Genomic DNA, 15,837 nt, shown 5'->3' with positions numbered 1-15,837 from the left:
CAACTTGTTCACTTAAGGAAGGTAACTATGGTGTCACTCCTGTCACTATCTGCCCTCACTGTGGTGAACTGTTTGTTCCCTCTAATGGGAGATAAAATAACCCCTTCCTAGGCTAGGCGTAGTGACACAGGCCCTTAATCTCAGGAAGTAGAGGCATAGGCAGTGGATCTCTGTGAGTCAAAGGTCAGCTTGGTCTATATAAAGACTCCCACACCGGTCAAGACTCCATAGTGAGATCACATCTCAACAAAAGAAAACACAACCAAATAAATAAACAAGTAAATAAATAACCCCTTTCTTCTATGTTGCCACACTGACAAGAAAAATAAGTAATAGATCCTCCTTTTCTTTCCCTTCTCTCTTGTTGCTTTCTTCTACTAAGAATGTTTCTCTTAACCAGAGAGGAAAAGAAAAGCCACAGGGCCGAGGATCTCTGTGCCTGGGCATGTATGCAGCACTCTGCCCTTCTAAATCCCACTCTGGGGATGGCAAGAGGCAGCAGGGCGGTTTTAGGTGCTCGCAGTCACAGAAGGGAAGGACAAGTCCCTGCAGTAGTCAAGTCAGCTGTGTCCTGAGAGCCATTCAAAGGCTCCTGTGGGTAGCAGCTGCTGCGGGTAGCACTTGGGCACTTTGATAATAGAGCAGGTAGAACAGCCGCCTCTGGATTTTCATTTCTCAGTTTCGTCTTTGGTGAATATTAGGGGGTGGGTAGCAGAAAAGAGGTGATTCTCATTTCCCTCTGAGGTCAGAACTGGAAATCCAAAGGATCAATTTGAAGGTTTCTGGCAGAGCTAGGGAGCTAACTGGCTGCAGTCCTCATACCCTTGGGGGTTGGAAAGGGAAAAGGCCCACAGTACCAGTGCATAGTTTCCTAGCAACAGGCAATCACCTTGAGAAACACTTGGCTTTGTTGCAGCTAGAGAGCTGGCTGGATGTGTTTTGGTTCCTGCTTGAGAGATGAACTTCACTAATGCTCTGAATCCCTGCACACCACAAAGCATAAGGAACATCTAAGTAGCCAGCCCACTGCTGGCCTCATCAGCGCTGGCTATCCTGAGCTGCCCCCGAGGCCCAGGTGGCCATTTAATGTACTTAAGAGGGTAGATAATGTGTTCTAATGGTGCTAAGGAGGGTGCCACCCTTCATGAACACAGATGTCTCTCTATTCCCCACCCCCTCACCTGCCCCATGCTGTCCACATTCGCTAATATCTATGCGCATTCTGCGAATGTGTGCACATTTCTCTTGGGGGGGGGGGAGCATGAACCTTTTACTCCAAAAGGTGCCCTGGCATTACCTACCGACTGACTAGTTAAGAGAAGTTGTGTCCCAAAGCGGGGAAATAAAAGCATTTGATGATTTTTTTTAAAAAAGCATCCCCCCCCCCCCGCATTCTGCCCTGGAAAGAAAAGGCTAAGCAAATGGAAGAGGAGCAGACAAAAAGGACAGAGGAAAATGAGGAAGAAAGAGCGAAAAAGGAGAATATAGGGGAAAGTTGAGAAGGGAGGGGGGAAATAAAGACAAAGCAGAAATGGCTTCCTGAGCTTCAAGGTAACCTGTACCTTTAACTCCTCTCACCCCCACAGGATTGAAGCAAATCCTTTATTAAATGGGCTCAATGTCTACTCAATGTCACTTTAATGGCTGCAGTGAAGCATCATGTACTCTCGGGTGCCGAATAAAGAACATAAGCACCACTGTTTGCATTTCTCATAGGCTGAGATTTTTGAGCCTAAACTCGGCAGTTCACCAAATGGACAGAAAAGGGACAAGTCTGTGAGTAAGGTAGAGGAACTAACCCAGCAGTCCAGATTGGGAAATGTGGCTGGAAACCTTCAAGGTTTTAGGTAAAACTACACTGGGTTCAATTTCGGAGCAGAAGCAGGAACTGATAATGCCCTATAGAGTTTGGGCTTAGCTGAAACTGAAGAGGTCATAGGGAAATGATTTCAAAGGGCAAGAGAAGTAGTGCTACGGAGATGCGAAAGGAGGCTTCCTGTTTTGAAGTACAGGAAGTTCACTAGAAGTAAGGACACATTGGAATGAATGCAAGACGGAAGTAGTCCGTTGCCCCACACCCAGGTCTCACAACTTCCTCAGGGCCAACTGACCCAAGACAAACCCTTGTTCATTTCTCACCACAAGGAATGTTTCCAAGACTTCCTAACTGGATCATTACCCAATGAAGACAGAATTTTGAGGGACTAAAACAACCCCTGTGAGGGGCTGGGGAGATGGCTTAGCCAGCAAAGGCACTTGCTGTCAAGCTTGATGACCTGAATTTGACTTGGGACCCACATGGTGGAAGGGGAAAGCCAACTCACGCAAGTTGCTATCATTGTTTCACAAGTACGTGAATGTGAATTCATGCGCGTGCACACACACACACACACACACACACACACACAATTAATTAACTAATTAAAACCATGAACCTTTTTCCTCATTCTTCTATTAACCTCACTAAAAAGAGAATAGAAATGATCAAATCAGAGTCACAGAGATAACCCTATTTAGAAATGAACTACATGAGGCTGGAGAGATGACTCAAAGGTTAAGAGCACTGGCTGCCCTTCCAGAGGACCCGAGTTCAACCCCCAGCACCCACATGGCAGCTCAGAACTTTCTATAGCTCCCGTTCCAGGGGACCTGACACCCTCACACAGGCATGCATGCAGGCAAAAAAAACCCACTAGTACACTAAAAATAAATAAATTAGAAAGAAAAAGGAATGAACAAAATGGAGAAGTCTTTCAGACAAAGAGTCTTAAAGCATCTGCCTATAATTGAGGTCATTTTCAACTTGAGAAGAGCAAGAGGAAGCTGTGGCCTCTTTTTGGACAGGCTCACTCTTCTATAGGTTTCACTCACAGAATTCTGACTATTTTGTATTCATCCAGGATCACATGCGGACATTCCCCAGCCTTTTGCATGTTTTAGGTCAAGACTGGTATTTCTTTCTTTGAAATTATAAGAGAGTGTACCGTTGGGAATGAACAAGTGTTCAATGTATATACCAAGTTCTAGAGACAAAGAAGTCAAACATATCCCAAGAGCTACACCATAAGACTCTAAAGTCTTTTGATTCATGAAGTAGGATTTGAACAGAAAATGATGGTTGAATATATGCTTGAGTATCTTAAAAAGGAATTTTCTTTTAAGAGTCTGTGGTAACTGTTACACAGGTTCATCACAAGATCTAACTTCCTCAAATCAATACAATTTACTTTGATATAAAAATAAAATGGCTCATCATGGAGGCTCACATCTACATTCCCTGCATTTAAGAGGTCGAATAATAACTTATGATTCTTGTTATATACGGTTTAGAAGCGTCCCCTAAAAGTCCAAGTGTTGAAGGTTTGATCCCCAGAACTCTGAGGAGGTGATGCAACATTTACAAGTCTACATGTTCTGGCCAGTCGGTCACAGACAGAAGCCTCCAAAGCTGTGCTCAAAAATAACTATCTCTTGTTTCCAAGCTGACTGCGATCTCATGGGTTTTGTCATAGTGATGGAAAGCTGCCACCACAATCACTGTTAATATGTAACGACCCACTTGGCATGGCTTTCCAAAGCACCTCCTCACTGCACGCAGTGAAATCCTTGTGCCCTTTTTATGCTTTCATGTCTTTGCAGTTAGTCCCATCTCAGAAGAAAAGGTTGAAAATTTAAGTTTGGTAACACTACTTCTGACCTATGCAATAAGGCAACATATGGGAGAGAATTGTTGTAAAAATATTTTCTCTATGTAGTTCTAGTTAGCATGTTTGCAAAAGCAAATGACTTCCTCATTGGAGGACTGAGTCATACCTTTGTGTGGCTCGGAACATGCTTAGGTCAAGCATCAGGGCTATGCCTCTCACCACGGCAAAAGTCGCTCTTGAACAGGGGTCCGTTTCCCAGCCAAATTATCTTCTTAGTGTATTTAAACACAATCTGAGCAACCTGACTCCTACCCCTCCTCTGTTTTACTCTCATTCTATTTCTTCCCTCATGCTACTCCCACTTTCTTGCGCTTTCCATCATTGCCTCCCTGCAGGTCCTTTATCTAATCACTGCTTCCTACAAGCTGATAAATTCCATTGGGGAAGAGCACCTGGGCTAATTCCTATCAATTCCAAAGGCAACGGAAAGATTCTATAAATAAGTCAGGGGCAATAACAAGGGATGGGTTTACAGCAAAGGGGGCCAAGAGGGTTTTTTTCTCTCTCCAAACATACCTGAAAGTCATAAGCAGAATATGGCGGCAGATGAGGAGGGCTATGGTAGTAGGTATTGTACGATGTCACTTGGGGACGAGCATAGTAAGAAACAGTTGGGTGGGCATTTTCAACAGAGCAGTTCAGTGCCGGAACGGTAGGGTTCTGCAGAGAAACAAATTAGAAACAATATATTACATACCATCATCATTAGGTGAATGGTTAAATAAGCCATAGCACAAACATTATAGCCTATCACCCAGCTAGCGATAAGCAAAATTTATATTTAGTGATATAAATAAATATTACTGATATTTGTTTATAATAGTGATATTATAAAAATAGTGATATTTAGTGATAAATATTTATACTTGTATTTAGATAATCAAAGACCTATGTATAATGGCAGAGAAAGCTGTCCAGAATACATGGTTTTTTATTTTATATGTATGAATGTTTTGCCTATATGTATGCCTATGCATCCACATGTGTGCCCGGTACCCAATGTAGCTGGAAGAGAATGCTGGATTCCCTGGAACTGGAGTTACAGATGATTGTGAGCCACCATGTGGGTGCTGGGAATTCCGGGTCGTCTGGAGGAGCAGGGAGTCCTCTCAAGCACTGCGCCATTACTCCAGCCTCTGATGTTCTTTTTCTAGCTACGATAGAGCTCAGTGGTCGAGCGTTTGCCTAGTATGTGCAGGGCCTTGGATCCAGTGTCCGGTTCTGTGGAACAAAAGGCTACCGTGCTAAATCACTGTACTGTGCTCTAGTGTATGTTTCCAAACCTCGGTGACATATTTATGTGTGTAAATGCAAAGCCTCGGTTACATATTTATATGTGTAAATGCAAAGAAATTAACCTGGAAAGATTAATAAACTGTTATTAAAAGTTACCTCTGCAGAAGGAAGTAATATTAAGAGGAAAATGGAAAGTCTTCACTTTCTATTATATATGCCAATATTTTTGCAATTAATACATACTGGGTCGTTTTCCTTAAGCTTTAAATTTATTTTAGATTTATGTATTTTATTTTATGTGTCTGAGTATTTTTGCCTGTATGTATGTATGTGCACCACATGCACGCCTGGTATCCACGGAAATCAGAAGAGGGTGTCAGATTGCCCAAAACTAGAGTTACAGGTGGTTGGTTATGAGCTACCATGTGGGTGCTGGGAAACCAAACTTGGGCCTCTGCAATAAGTGCTCTTAGCCATTGAGCCATCTCTCCAACCACTCCACCTTTTAAGACAGATTTATATTTCTTTGTGTGTGTGTGTGTGTGTAAATGCATGCACGCATAGGCATGTGTTTGTGTGTGAACATGTGAGGGTACTGTCTGTGCTGATCAGAAGATTGCATTGGCTCCCCTGAAGCTGGAGTTACCGATGGTTGTGAACCACCACACAGGCAGTAAAACAGACCTTGGGTCTTCTGCAAGAGCAAGTGCCCTCGGCCCCTGAGCCAATACTGCACTCCCCATACTCCCCAACTTTTTGCTGGAAGAATCCAAATCTACGGAAATATTGAAATCAGTTGAGTGACACTTCCATTATTTTTGCCAATAAAGCAGCGTAGGAATGATTTCTTTCTTTGCTATAACCTGCTGACAGAGTTAAAGCCACTGCCATCCATTTGTGTGCTGTCTGCAAGGTGGACTTCTTCCTTCCAAAATGTCTCTACGCTACATTAACACCGAGTAGGAGCTTTGTCTGAAGCGGTGAAAACCTGTGGGTAGGTTTTGGCCGTGGCACCGGCAAGCATGTCAAGGTATTGATAGGAAAACTCCTTTCCAGACAGTTTCAGCAGAGTTCTGTTGCTCTGGTGCTTAGGTGTTCTGTGGGCCTAGAGGTGTGCAGAGCTACAAACCTCAGTCATTATAGTGTACCTCACAGTGCCTCTTCTGTGGGAGAGGCGTGAGATCTTGGCTTACTTTACAGAGGAAGATCTCGGAAAAGTGCCCTTCTTTCGCCACCAAAATTCAAAAACGACATTTCACCCCTGAGGATGTATCAGAAAGTATGTTTCTTTGGTCTCCTGTCTACTAGAAAACTACCCTGCCAGCTGTTACAAAACAAAACCTTCTATCCAAATAAACCAAACCTAACCATAGGAGCGCAAGTCAACAATGTAACTCTATCTGTAAAACGATTTCATGTGTTCAGCAGGCCAAGGGTTCAGAATTGTGTCTGAAAAAAGTGAGCTATTACAGAGAAAAAAGCACAGAAGAACATAAAAGGAAGATTGAGTGCCTGCCGGAAAGATGCTGATGAGTCCAGGATAGAGGGGATAGAGAAACGGGAAGGGCAGCAAAGGTGAAATGAATCGGCAGGGATGAAGCAACAGAGACGGCCAAAGACTGATCCAGCTATATTTCAAATGGGTAATAGGCTTTTAAAACATGCTTGTCAATATTCATGTGCACACATAGGAGTGAGTGTGTGTGAGTGTGTGTGTGTACATTTGTGTGTGCATGTGTGTTATTTCAATTGAAACAATTCTGGAGATCAAATTGTGATTCTACTCCCCGTTACTGCTCAGTAACTTTCTGAGCTCATCAAAGCAAAGGTTACTAGGAGGCACAGGAAAAGATGAAAGCAATCTTCTGTGACAAAACTGAGTCTACTGAGACAATGGTCATAGACTTTGGAAAAAATGCCACTTTTATTCTTCTCCAAATTATTCTAAATCGGAGACACTGGTGACTCGGGAACAAAATGTACAGATGTGTTCACTTTTTAGAGAGTCATCTCAAATCCTCATATCTTTGATCAACAAACATTGCATTGGACATTTCCTTCGGTTCACTCTTAAGCATTTATGGCTAGGGTGTGAAGACATCCTTCTTTCATTTCAGCTTTGCAACAACGCTGCAAAATAATGGCTCCTAGCCCACTGTGTTTAGGTGCTGCCAGCTCACAGCATTTGGCTCCTACCCTTCCATCAACCAGCACCCCTGAGCCTCCCTACAGACTCCAGGGCACCGTAATAAGGGAGCAGACATGCCAGTCACCAACTACATTGGGACCTAGGCCAAGGATTTTTGTTTGGGCTCCTACATCTGTATTCTAGGACTTTCTAGATCATGTTCTCATTTTGATGACATCATCTCCTTGGTGGCCTCAAGTTCTATCCCCACTAGAATTCTTTTATTCCATGAAGCAACTATCTTTGGCCACGATCTTTGCTGTCATCTTTTCATTTCCCCCATGGGTCTTTGACAGAGCTTCCAGGCTTATGGTTTAATAACATCCAGCATTTCTCCTGCTCTCCACCCTTACTGCTAAGGAAGCTCCCAAGCAAATAGCAGGAAGCATTTGTTGCAAAGCTTAAAGAAGCAGAAAGGTCAAGACAAATGTCAGTTGGGGGCAGAAGGGATGGAGTAGAAGGAGCAACACACTATCTGGGCTCCAGTCCACAATCTGCTACTTAATTCTGGGCAAACCACTTGAGCCCACTTGATCTGTTTTTCTTGTCTGTTAATTGGTTATAGTACTTAATATCTGCTCAAGGTATTGAAGGATCTAACAAAGAACAAACAAAAGTAAATGCACAAAGGCATTTGGAAAGGGCACACGGTCACAATCAGAACCGTCAACAGACTCCCCTCTCTTCTGCGCATACAGAACAACTGACGTTCAGAGAAAGAGCTATGTATGTGAGGGTAGCTTATTTTTGACAAGAACACTAAGAGTGAAATGGGGAAACAGCAGTCTCTGAAACATATGTGCTACAGTAAATCATACATCTAATAAGGGTATAGTATCTCTAACAGGAGAAGAATGCTTATAAGTCACCAGCAAAAAGAAGAAAAACTTAACTGAAAAAAAAAAACAGGCAAATCCAGGCATGGTGGCTCAAGCTTATAATCCCAGTGCTCAGTAGGCTGAGGCAGGAGGATTGTGCATTTGAGGCTAGCCTGGGCTATAGAGTAAGAGCCTATCTGAAAAAAAAAAGATAGATAGATATGTAGGTGGGGGGAGTGGTAAAAAAAGAACTAAGATGGACAATTTTTTTCCAAAGAAGGAATATAAATTGTCAGGCCTGACATTATTGGCTATTCTAGAAAGGCAAGTCAAAATGACAGTGCTGTACCTACTGGAATCTTCTGTCAGCAGGGATGTAGAGAAGTTTGAATCCAAGTGACTGGAGAGAGCTCAGATGTTAGGAGAAGTTTGAATCCTTGTATACTATTGGCAGGAATATGAGCTCTCTGATAGGAAAATAGATTGGCTCTTTCTCTGGAAGCTAAACATAAAAGCGCCATACAATCCAAAACTCCCACTTTAAGTTTATAAGAAAAAAAACTGGAAATTTTTATGAATATGTTTAACAGCATTTCCCCATGGCCAAAAGGTGGGCACAAATGTCCATCAATAAATTTAAAAAGGTAAATAAAATGTGGCAAGTCCATAAGGAGAAATATTATTCAGCCATTGAAAGAAATGAAGCCCTGGTATATGCCAAAAGGCAGTTGCGTCTTAAGATGACGGTCCGTGGAAGGAGTCGCACAGGACTTTGTATATTATATTTGTCAAGTTGGGAGCATAGGCCCCTGTTCCTCACATCTATCCCAGCCCCCAGGCCTGGTCTGGACTCCAAGTCCCAGCAGGCCAGGTCCTGACCCCTCCCTGGGGGTGGGGTCAGGACCACTCCCCAGGGTATTTAAGTGATCCCCAAAAGAGGAACATGTGGTCTCCCTTTTTCCCTCCAGGGGGTCGGGTTCCTGCGACTTCCTGGTTTTCCCCTCAGGGCCACCCTGAGAGCACAGATCCCCCATTAAACCTGGATATTTCTTGATTTTGCTTGTTTTGATTTGGCTTGATTGGGAATTTTTGCGTTGTCAGGGAGCTCCTAACAATATTAATCCATTTGTAGGCAACACCCAGAGGAGACGTGTCCACAATGACAGCAGATTAGTGGTTTCTGGCGGTTCGGGACAAGAGGAATAAGGAGTAGCTGACTAATGGCTACAGCCTTCAGGTAAAGAAAGTGTCCCTGAAGTGGACGAAGCAGAGGTGATAATCATGTGGAATTTTGAGTGTACTGAATCACCGAACTGTACACTTCAAAGAGGTTGATGCTACCATTGAGATGTCCTCCTGGAGTTTATAAGGTGAGGGAAATCTTAATTTCCTAGAGCACCACCTTCTAAATCTTTCCTTCTTCCCAATTTGCAGAACTTTCTTGAAGAAAGTCGTCTTTCTTAGGCACACTTTGACTGCACATCCCAATTCCTTTTGCCACCATAGAAAATTATTAAATCTTTCACTCAGAGAGGTTAATTAATACAAGGTTTTTACACCTCCGTGGCATATTAGCCAGCCTATTTTAAATGTTACTACTATCTGGGGCTGGAGAGATGGCTCAGTGGTAAAAAACATGTATTGTCTTGAAGAGGACCCGAGTTCAATTCTCTGCACCCACAACAGACAGTTTACAGTTGCTTGTAACTCCAGCCCCAGGGGATGCCCCTAACCTCTGGCCCATGCACACATACAGACATGCGCAATGTATACATAAATAAATAATAAGAAAAATAGAAATAAAATGTTACTATCTTAATTTTGAAACTCCAGCCCCAGGGGATGCCTCTAACCTCAGGCCCATGCCCACATACAGACGTGCATATGTATACATAAATAAATAATAACAAAAATAGAAATAAAATGTTACTATCTTAATTTTGAAACTCCAGCCCCAGGGGATGCCTCTAATCTCAGGCCCATGCACATATACAGACATGTGCATATGTACACATAAAGAATAATAAAAATAGAAGAACATAAATAAAATGTTACTGTCTTAATTTTGAAAGCAGACAAGAAACAAAGGGGCAATGCCTACCTGAAAATGTGGAAGGAAAGCAAACAAATGAATCGTTAGCACCATGACTTTGTGGGGTAAAATTAGAGGGAGGGACACCTTGCAGGTAAAGCAGCATTCATTCCATCAATGCAGGATTCCCTATGTTCCACTAGATGGGAAAGCTTTTCCCATTCAGACAGTCCCCACCACTAGGAGACTCTTCTGGGGAAAGCATCCAAGGACAATGACAATTCTTTCTCCCCAAAGAAACCTCAACCCAGAAACAGCTATGTCTTCTAAACGTTTCCTTGGGCCCCAGGTGACAGGAAATCCTTCTCTTCCCTAGGTTTTCCCAATGTCAGAGCAGAGGGGATGAGAAATGTGTGCACGGGAGATGGAGAGAAGAGAGAGCGATAGACTGTGGTCGGACAAGGAAGGATTTCTCATGACAGACCCACCAGCGGTATTCCCACTCTTCCTAATCAGGTCAGTCCTGCTGGAGACGTTGTAACCAAAACTCCATTATCACTCTTACCCTAGTTGCTTTCCATTTTCCCATCACCACCTTCTCGACTGTCTGTCTGGGGTCAGATTAGAGATTGCTATTGAGGATTCTGTTTTGAGGGGCCCTCAAAGAAGACATAAACAACCAAGGGTCTAGAATCCTTGGGTCCAAAGAAAGTCCCTTTTAGGCACAAAAGAACTCCGAAAAGCAGCAGCCAGAGAGGTGGCTCAGAGGATAAGAGCGCCCACTGCTGTTCCTGAGGGCCAGAGTTCGAGAGCAGCTCACTCTATGTAAATAATGGGGGGGGGGAGAACTCCGAAAGGGATATGTGAAGCAGTGGTCCTCAATCCTGCCTGTGGGTCAGAATCCCCATTCATAGATGGGTTTCCATTTATACCGGCCAAATCAGAATGTCTAGGGGAAGGGCCCAAGCGTGTGGATTTATTTTATTTTGTTTTGCTTTGCTTTATTTTAATACTCCAAGGGATTCTAATATGAAGCCAGGTTAATAACCATGGCTCAAAACTAACAGCTCATAATTGGAGATTAAAGTTTACCAGCATAGCAAATAAATTATTAGAAACATTTTGAAAGCAAAAGAATAGGGCATCTACTGCTATTGGGGGAGCATGCATTATTGAGGATTCTGAGTGCTGGTGTGCATTCGCAGTCATGCACACATGCATGGAAAACATTTCAAAGAGAGCAACAGGAATGTGGGTAGACCGGGGTTGAAGGCAAGACCTAACAAGCAGCTTAGCCTAGGGCTGAATCTTCGGGTATAAGAAGGGAGGGGGAAGTCTATATACTTTTACTGCAGAAACTCCACTGTGGATTCCCTATAGGAGATTAACATTAATCATGCCTACAACTAAACATAAATTCCTTTTTCTTCATTGTCTCCCAAAGACCATTAAGGAGAAAACTAACTAGGAAAGTTTCTACTGAAAGTGATAAATTGTTCGCACAAGCAGAGAGAGTGGGAAGTCTGAAAAGCCCCCCTCTCACTCATTTTTCTCTCAAAATATGCCTCAAGATAACAGGAAGTTCATATTAGCAAGAAATATAAACAGATTGATGGCACTTCTCGCTCCAACTTGAGATATTTGTAGGTAGCTGCATATGCTACATTCTGATTCCTCCCTTGGAATAATGTATCTCCATTGTCCCAAACATCCTAGCCTGGTTTTCCATCTCCCAACAGATGGCCCTATGAAATGGAAAGTCGCTTTCTCTCTTACCATATCCTTAAATCCTCCAAGGACCGCAGCAGTGATGATACCCAGGAACAGGCCAACGATGTTGAGGATGGTGGCAGACCAGAGTAGGTGGTACAGGTGGATGATGTCCTGGCAGCTGCTGACATCAATGTATTCATAGTACCCGCCAGTGATTTCCACCCTACTGCATGGGGAGAAGCACAGCATAGTCAGTCTCCTAGGAGCAAAAAATCTTCCTCCCTTGCCAGCACCACCAGGATCTGACTACTGTGTAGCTCAGGGGGAAAAAAATGCCTAGAAAGGTGGGGAGGTTTTATAAAACATATTATTGCAGCTCACTTGGAGTGTGTAGCACAGCAATAAATACAATTGTGATTGATGTTTGCCTTTAAAAAAAATGTTGCCTGCTAGAGAGACGCTTGTAACCATCATTAACACTGATCCTAAAGGACATTAATAGACACATATTATCTACCAGGCACAGTGCTTAGAATTTCCCATATGTCAGTTCAGCAAATCAGGGCTGTCCAATATTGCAACTACTAGCCATGTCCAATATTGCAACTACTAGCTACTTATTAAGTCAAATTTATAAGTCCAAGCATTTAGTCTTCTCATGTTTCAAGTGCTTCATATCCATATGTACATAGTGGTTACTGAACAGAGCATATTATAAAGAATTTCTGTTATCACAGCAATGCCTGTCGGCATTGCAAACCCTTACAATACTCCACAAGGTAGAGAAGCAATTCTCAACCTTTGGACCAAGATCCCTTTAGAGGTCAAATGACCCTTTCACCGGGGTCGCCTAAAACCATCAGAAAACACAGATATTTACATTATGATTCATAACAGTAGCAAAATTACAGTTATGAAAGAGCACCAAAAATGATTTTATGGTTGGGGGTCCATAGCACATGAGGAACTGGATTCAAGGGTTGGTGGCAGCATCAGGAAAGCTGGGAACCACTGAGGTAGATGCCCTTACACTTCCGCTTTTCAAAGGACGGAAGTGAAGCCCAGGGAGGGTAAGGAACTTGGTCAAGTTGTAAGTGGTGCTGAAGTCTGATGGAGGCTTCAAAGACTTCATTGTCTCCCCTTTCAAAATCAACCGCCCAAAAGTCTAATGTGCTAATACACTACTAAAACTGAGATGTACCACAAAACTTCGACTATCATCTCCTTGGAGAGGTCTTCCCCGGGCTACCTTGTCTAACGATGCCCACACTCAGCCTAGTTACTCTGAGTCGTATTATTTGGTACAGACTGATTCGTACTCTCTATCCAAATACATATATGGAAGATGTAAACCCCGCAGGTTCTGCATCTACAAATTCAACCAGCCAAAAATTAAAAACGTGGGTCAGTACTGAACATATACAGACCATTGGCTGTCGTTATTCCATAAATAATATAGTATAATACCTCTTATCCTGACATTTATGTTGGATTAGGAATTACAAGTAATCTAAAGGTGATTTAAAATATATAAAAAGTTGTGTGTAGGTTGTGTAGGTTATAATACTCATGTTATATAAAGAACTTCCGCATCTACAGATCTTATCAGTAGGGGAGAGGGAGCTAGAAGCAATCACCTCCTTCATGCCAAGGGATTAGTGGCAAGATAAACTCACCGGTTTACTAAGCTAAACTTGGGTTGAATAATTTATTTCGTCTATCTCTGCTTTTTCTGGGGTGAATAGATATTTGTTCAAATCTCAGGGGGAAAAATCCATAAAACTGCCATGCATGACACACATCCTGTGCTGTATAAATACCCAATAAAGGAATTAAATGGAAATTCCTGTCCTTCTGGATATTGCAAAGCAGTCAGCATGAAGCATGGTGCTTAAAATTAAACATACAATAAAATGCCCTGGCATCTGAAGAGTATTATATGAGACTTCCATGTAATTGCAATACCAAGAATGAAAAACAAACAAAGCAAAATCAAGGATTAATCTCCACAATTCATGCAAGAATGACTTTTTAAGTTTGTGAATAAATTTAACTTAGGATCCTTTAAAAACAATTTCTCTGAGGAATTGAAATCAGTATGCTTACAGGGTAGACGACATCAGAACCATCGATGAGTGTATTTAACGTGCATTGCCTGTGTGTATCAATTATATTCTTTGTGTGTGGTTATGAATGTGTGCGCAAGCTTACAGAATGCTCCAGACGGCATTGGATCCCCCCCCCCAAACTGGAGCTATAGGCAGAAGACAGACCTTGGTTTCTGAAGCATCCATGTGAGGCAGCTCACAACTGCCTGTAACTCTAGTTAACCACTGGGCTGTGCCTCTAGCCCCTCATAGTAGAATTTTAAGAGTATTTGAATTTATCTGAACTTGAATTGAAATTTCAGTATTTTTAAGCACTTATCTGAAGAACCCATTCATAAGCATACCTTGAGTGTCTCCTATCTGTTGGCACTGGTGGTGGGGAAGGAGAGTATACATATTACTTATTACCCCCAAAAGATGCAAAAGTACAGGTTCAATCCTTTTGAAAAGGGCAGGTATGTGTCTGAGTGCAGAATTGTAGGGACATGTCAATGGCTTCAGAGTTATCTTCTGACATCCTCCCAATTATCCTTGTCTGTCTCCTAGGCTACTTCGTATAAGTGAGCCGTATACACAGGAAGGCAGCACACCCTAGCACATTCTGGAGTCAGGCTTCATTAGAATCCTGACTGAAGTTTATTTGCTGCCTGATGAAAACATTTTGACCTTCTCTGAGCCTGGGAGATTTAATAAAAATGTGCATGACAGGGCCTGGTAGATGGCTTGGTGTATAAAAGGCTTGCCTTGTAAGCTTTATGACCTGAGTTATATCCTCAGAACCCACGTTTTAAAAGCCAGATGTGGTGGCATCTTTAATCCCAGTACTCCTATGGCAAGATGAAAAGTAGAGCCAGAATTGGCTGGAAGCTTTTGGACCAGCTAGCAGAGGCAGGAACAAGAGAGGAGACTCTGCCTTATTAGGATGGAAAGTGAGGACTGACCCCTGAGTGTTGCCCTCTAAAAAGTCCACATGTGTGGTGCGCCGTGCGCACACGTGCGTACGCGCGCACACACACACACACATATCCAAAAGGCTGCGTATAAAGCAACACACAACAAGCAGAAAGAATTTTTTCCTTCTGAGAGCCCCAGTCTGGAAACATAATTCGGACCTTTGAACCACGTGTTTAAAGACACTAATGTTTTAAGTGCACATGCCTCAACATGGAGCTGTGAGTTTTAAGAGTATATATTAATTTGCGACTTGATGCATAGCACTTGCCTAGCATGTACAAGTCCCCTGGTTCCATCTTTGGCACCTCACAAAAGAAAAAGTAGTCAATTTTCTAGAGTATAATTGGTTTCAATTTGAGTGGGTTCGGCAGCTATTTAATTTTTTAAAAACTGAATCATGAAGCAAAAGAAAGTTAATGCTTAATTATAGTATGGGGTTTAGCAAATTAATGTGGTTTCTTCTATTTGAGAGCCATGATTTCATTTGGTCCACTTTCTGGGAAAAAAATTTACCCTAAAATTGTATCTTTTGCCTTCCTATTGTCCTCACCCTTGGGCAGTCCTGCCAGACGCCGTCCATACTTGATTAATCTTGCTGCAATCTGAGTTAAAAATGGAACGCATACTCTAGCTAGGCTGCAAATTCTTGGGGGGCCCAGACAGGGAATGCTGGGAGCTTTGTCAAAACCTTTACTCAGGTTTTTCCCTTCTAGAAGGTACTGTCTTCAGTTCCCAGCCTGTCTAAATCCCCCTTTGACTCAAAGCTTCAACGGGGCCTTCTCAAGGACTCCAGTGCCCACTCAGTAGATTTTCCCGCGAACACCCACAGCCTGAGACAGTCTTTTCTTTGTAGCTTGTCAGTTATGAGTTTTTCATCTAAGCTAATATATACCGAGAGGCTGCTCCATGCTGAATAGTGTACTATAACCAGGCCACCATGACTGTCTCTGTTAAACTTGTGACCTGTTGGAAGCGAGGGCCATCTCTTACATCTTTTCATCTCTCGTGCTGTCTAGAACAGCTAGAAATATGAAAGACCACAGATGAACACACAGCGCACGAGGAACTGAATGCAAAGCCC

The 15,837-nt window shown here is 42.7% G+C and overlaps 1 protein-coding gene across 2 annotated transcripts in view; it reads right to left on the bottom strand.

Moving 5' to 3' along the window:
- Positions 1-15,837, bottom strand: part of Tmem255a (transmembrane protein 255A) — a 52,988-nt gene that overhangs the window by 4,450 nt on the left and 32,701 nt on the right. For both annotated transcript variants that reach the window (XM_075958960.1, XM_075958959.1), the window contains 2 exons: positions 11,758-11,920; positions 4,224-4,367 (listed from right to left, as the gene is read on the bottom strand). In XM_075958960.1, the coding sequence (XP_075815075.1) occupies positions 4,224-4,367; positions 11,758-11,920 (307 nt within the window). The remainder of the gene's footprint in view (positions 1-4,223; positions 4,368-11,757; positions 11,921-15,837) is intronic.

This window comes from Microtus pennsylvanicus, chromosome X, assembly GCF_037038515.1.
Source record: "Microtus pennsylvanicus isolate mMicPen1 chromosome X, mMicPen1.hap1, whole genome shotgun sequence".
Taxonomy (NCBI): Eukaryota; Metazoa; Chordata; class Mammalia; order Rodentia; family Cricetidae; genus Microtus; species Microtus pennsylvanicus.
The sequence above is the reverse complement of the archived record's forward strand: the minus strand, read 5'-3'. Positions and strand labels throughout refer to the sequence as shown.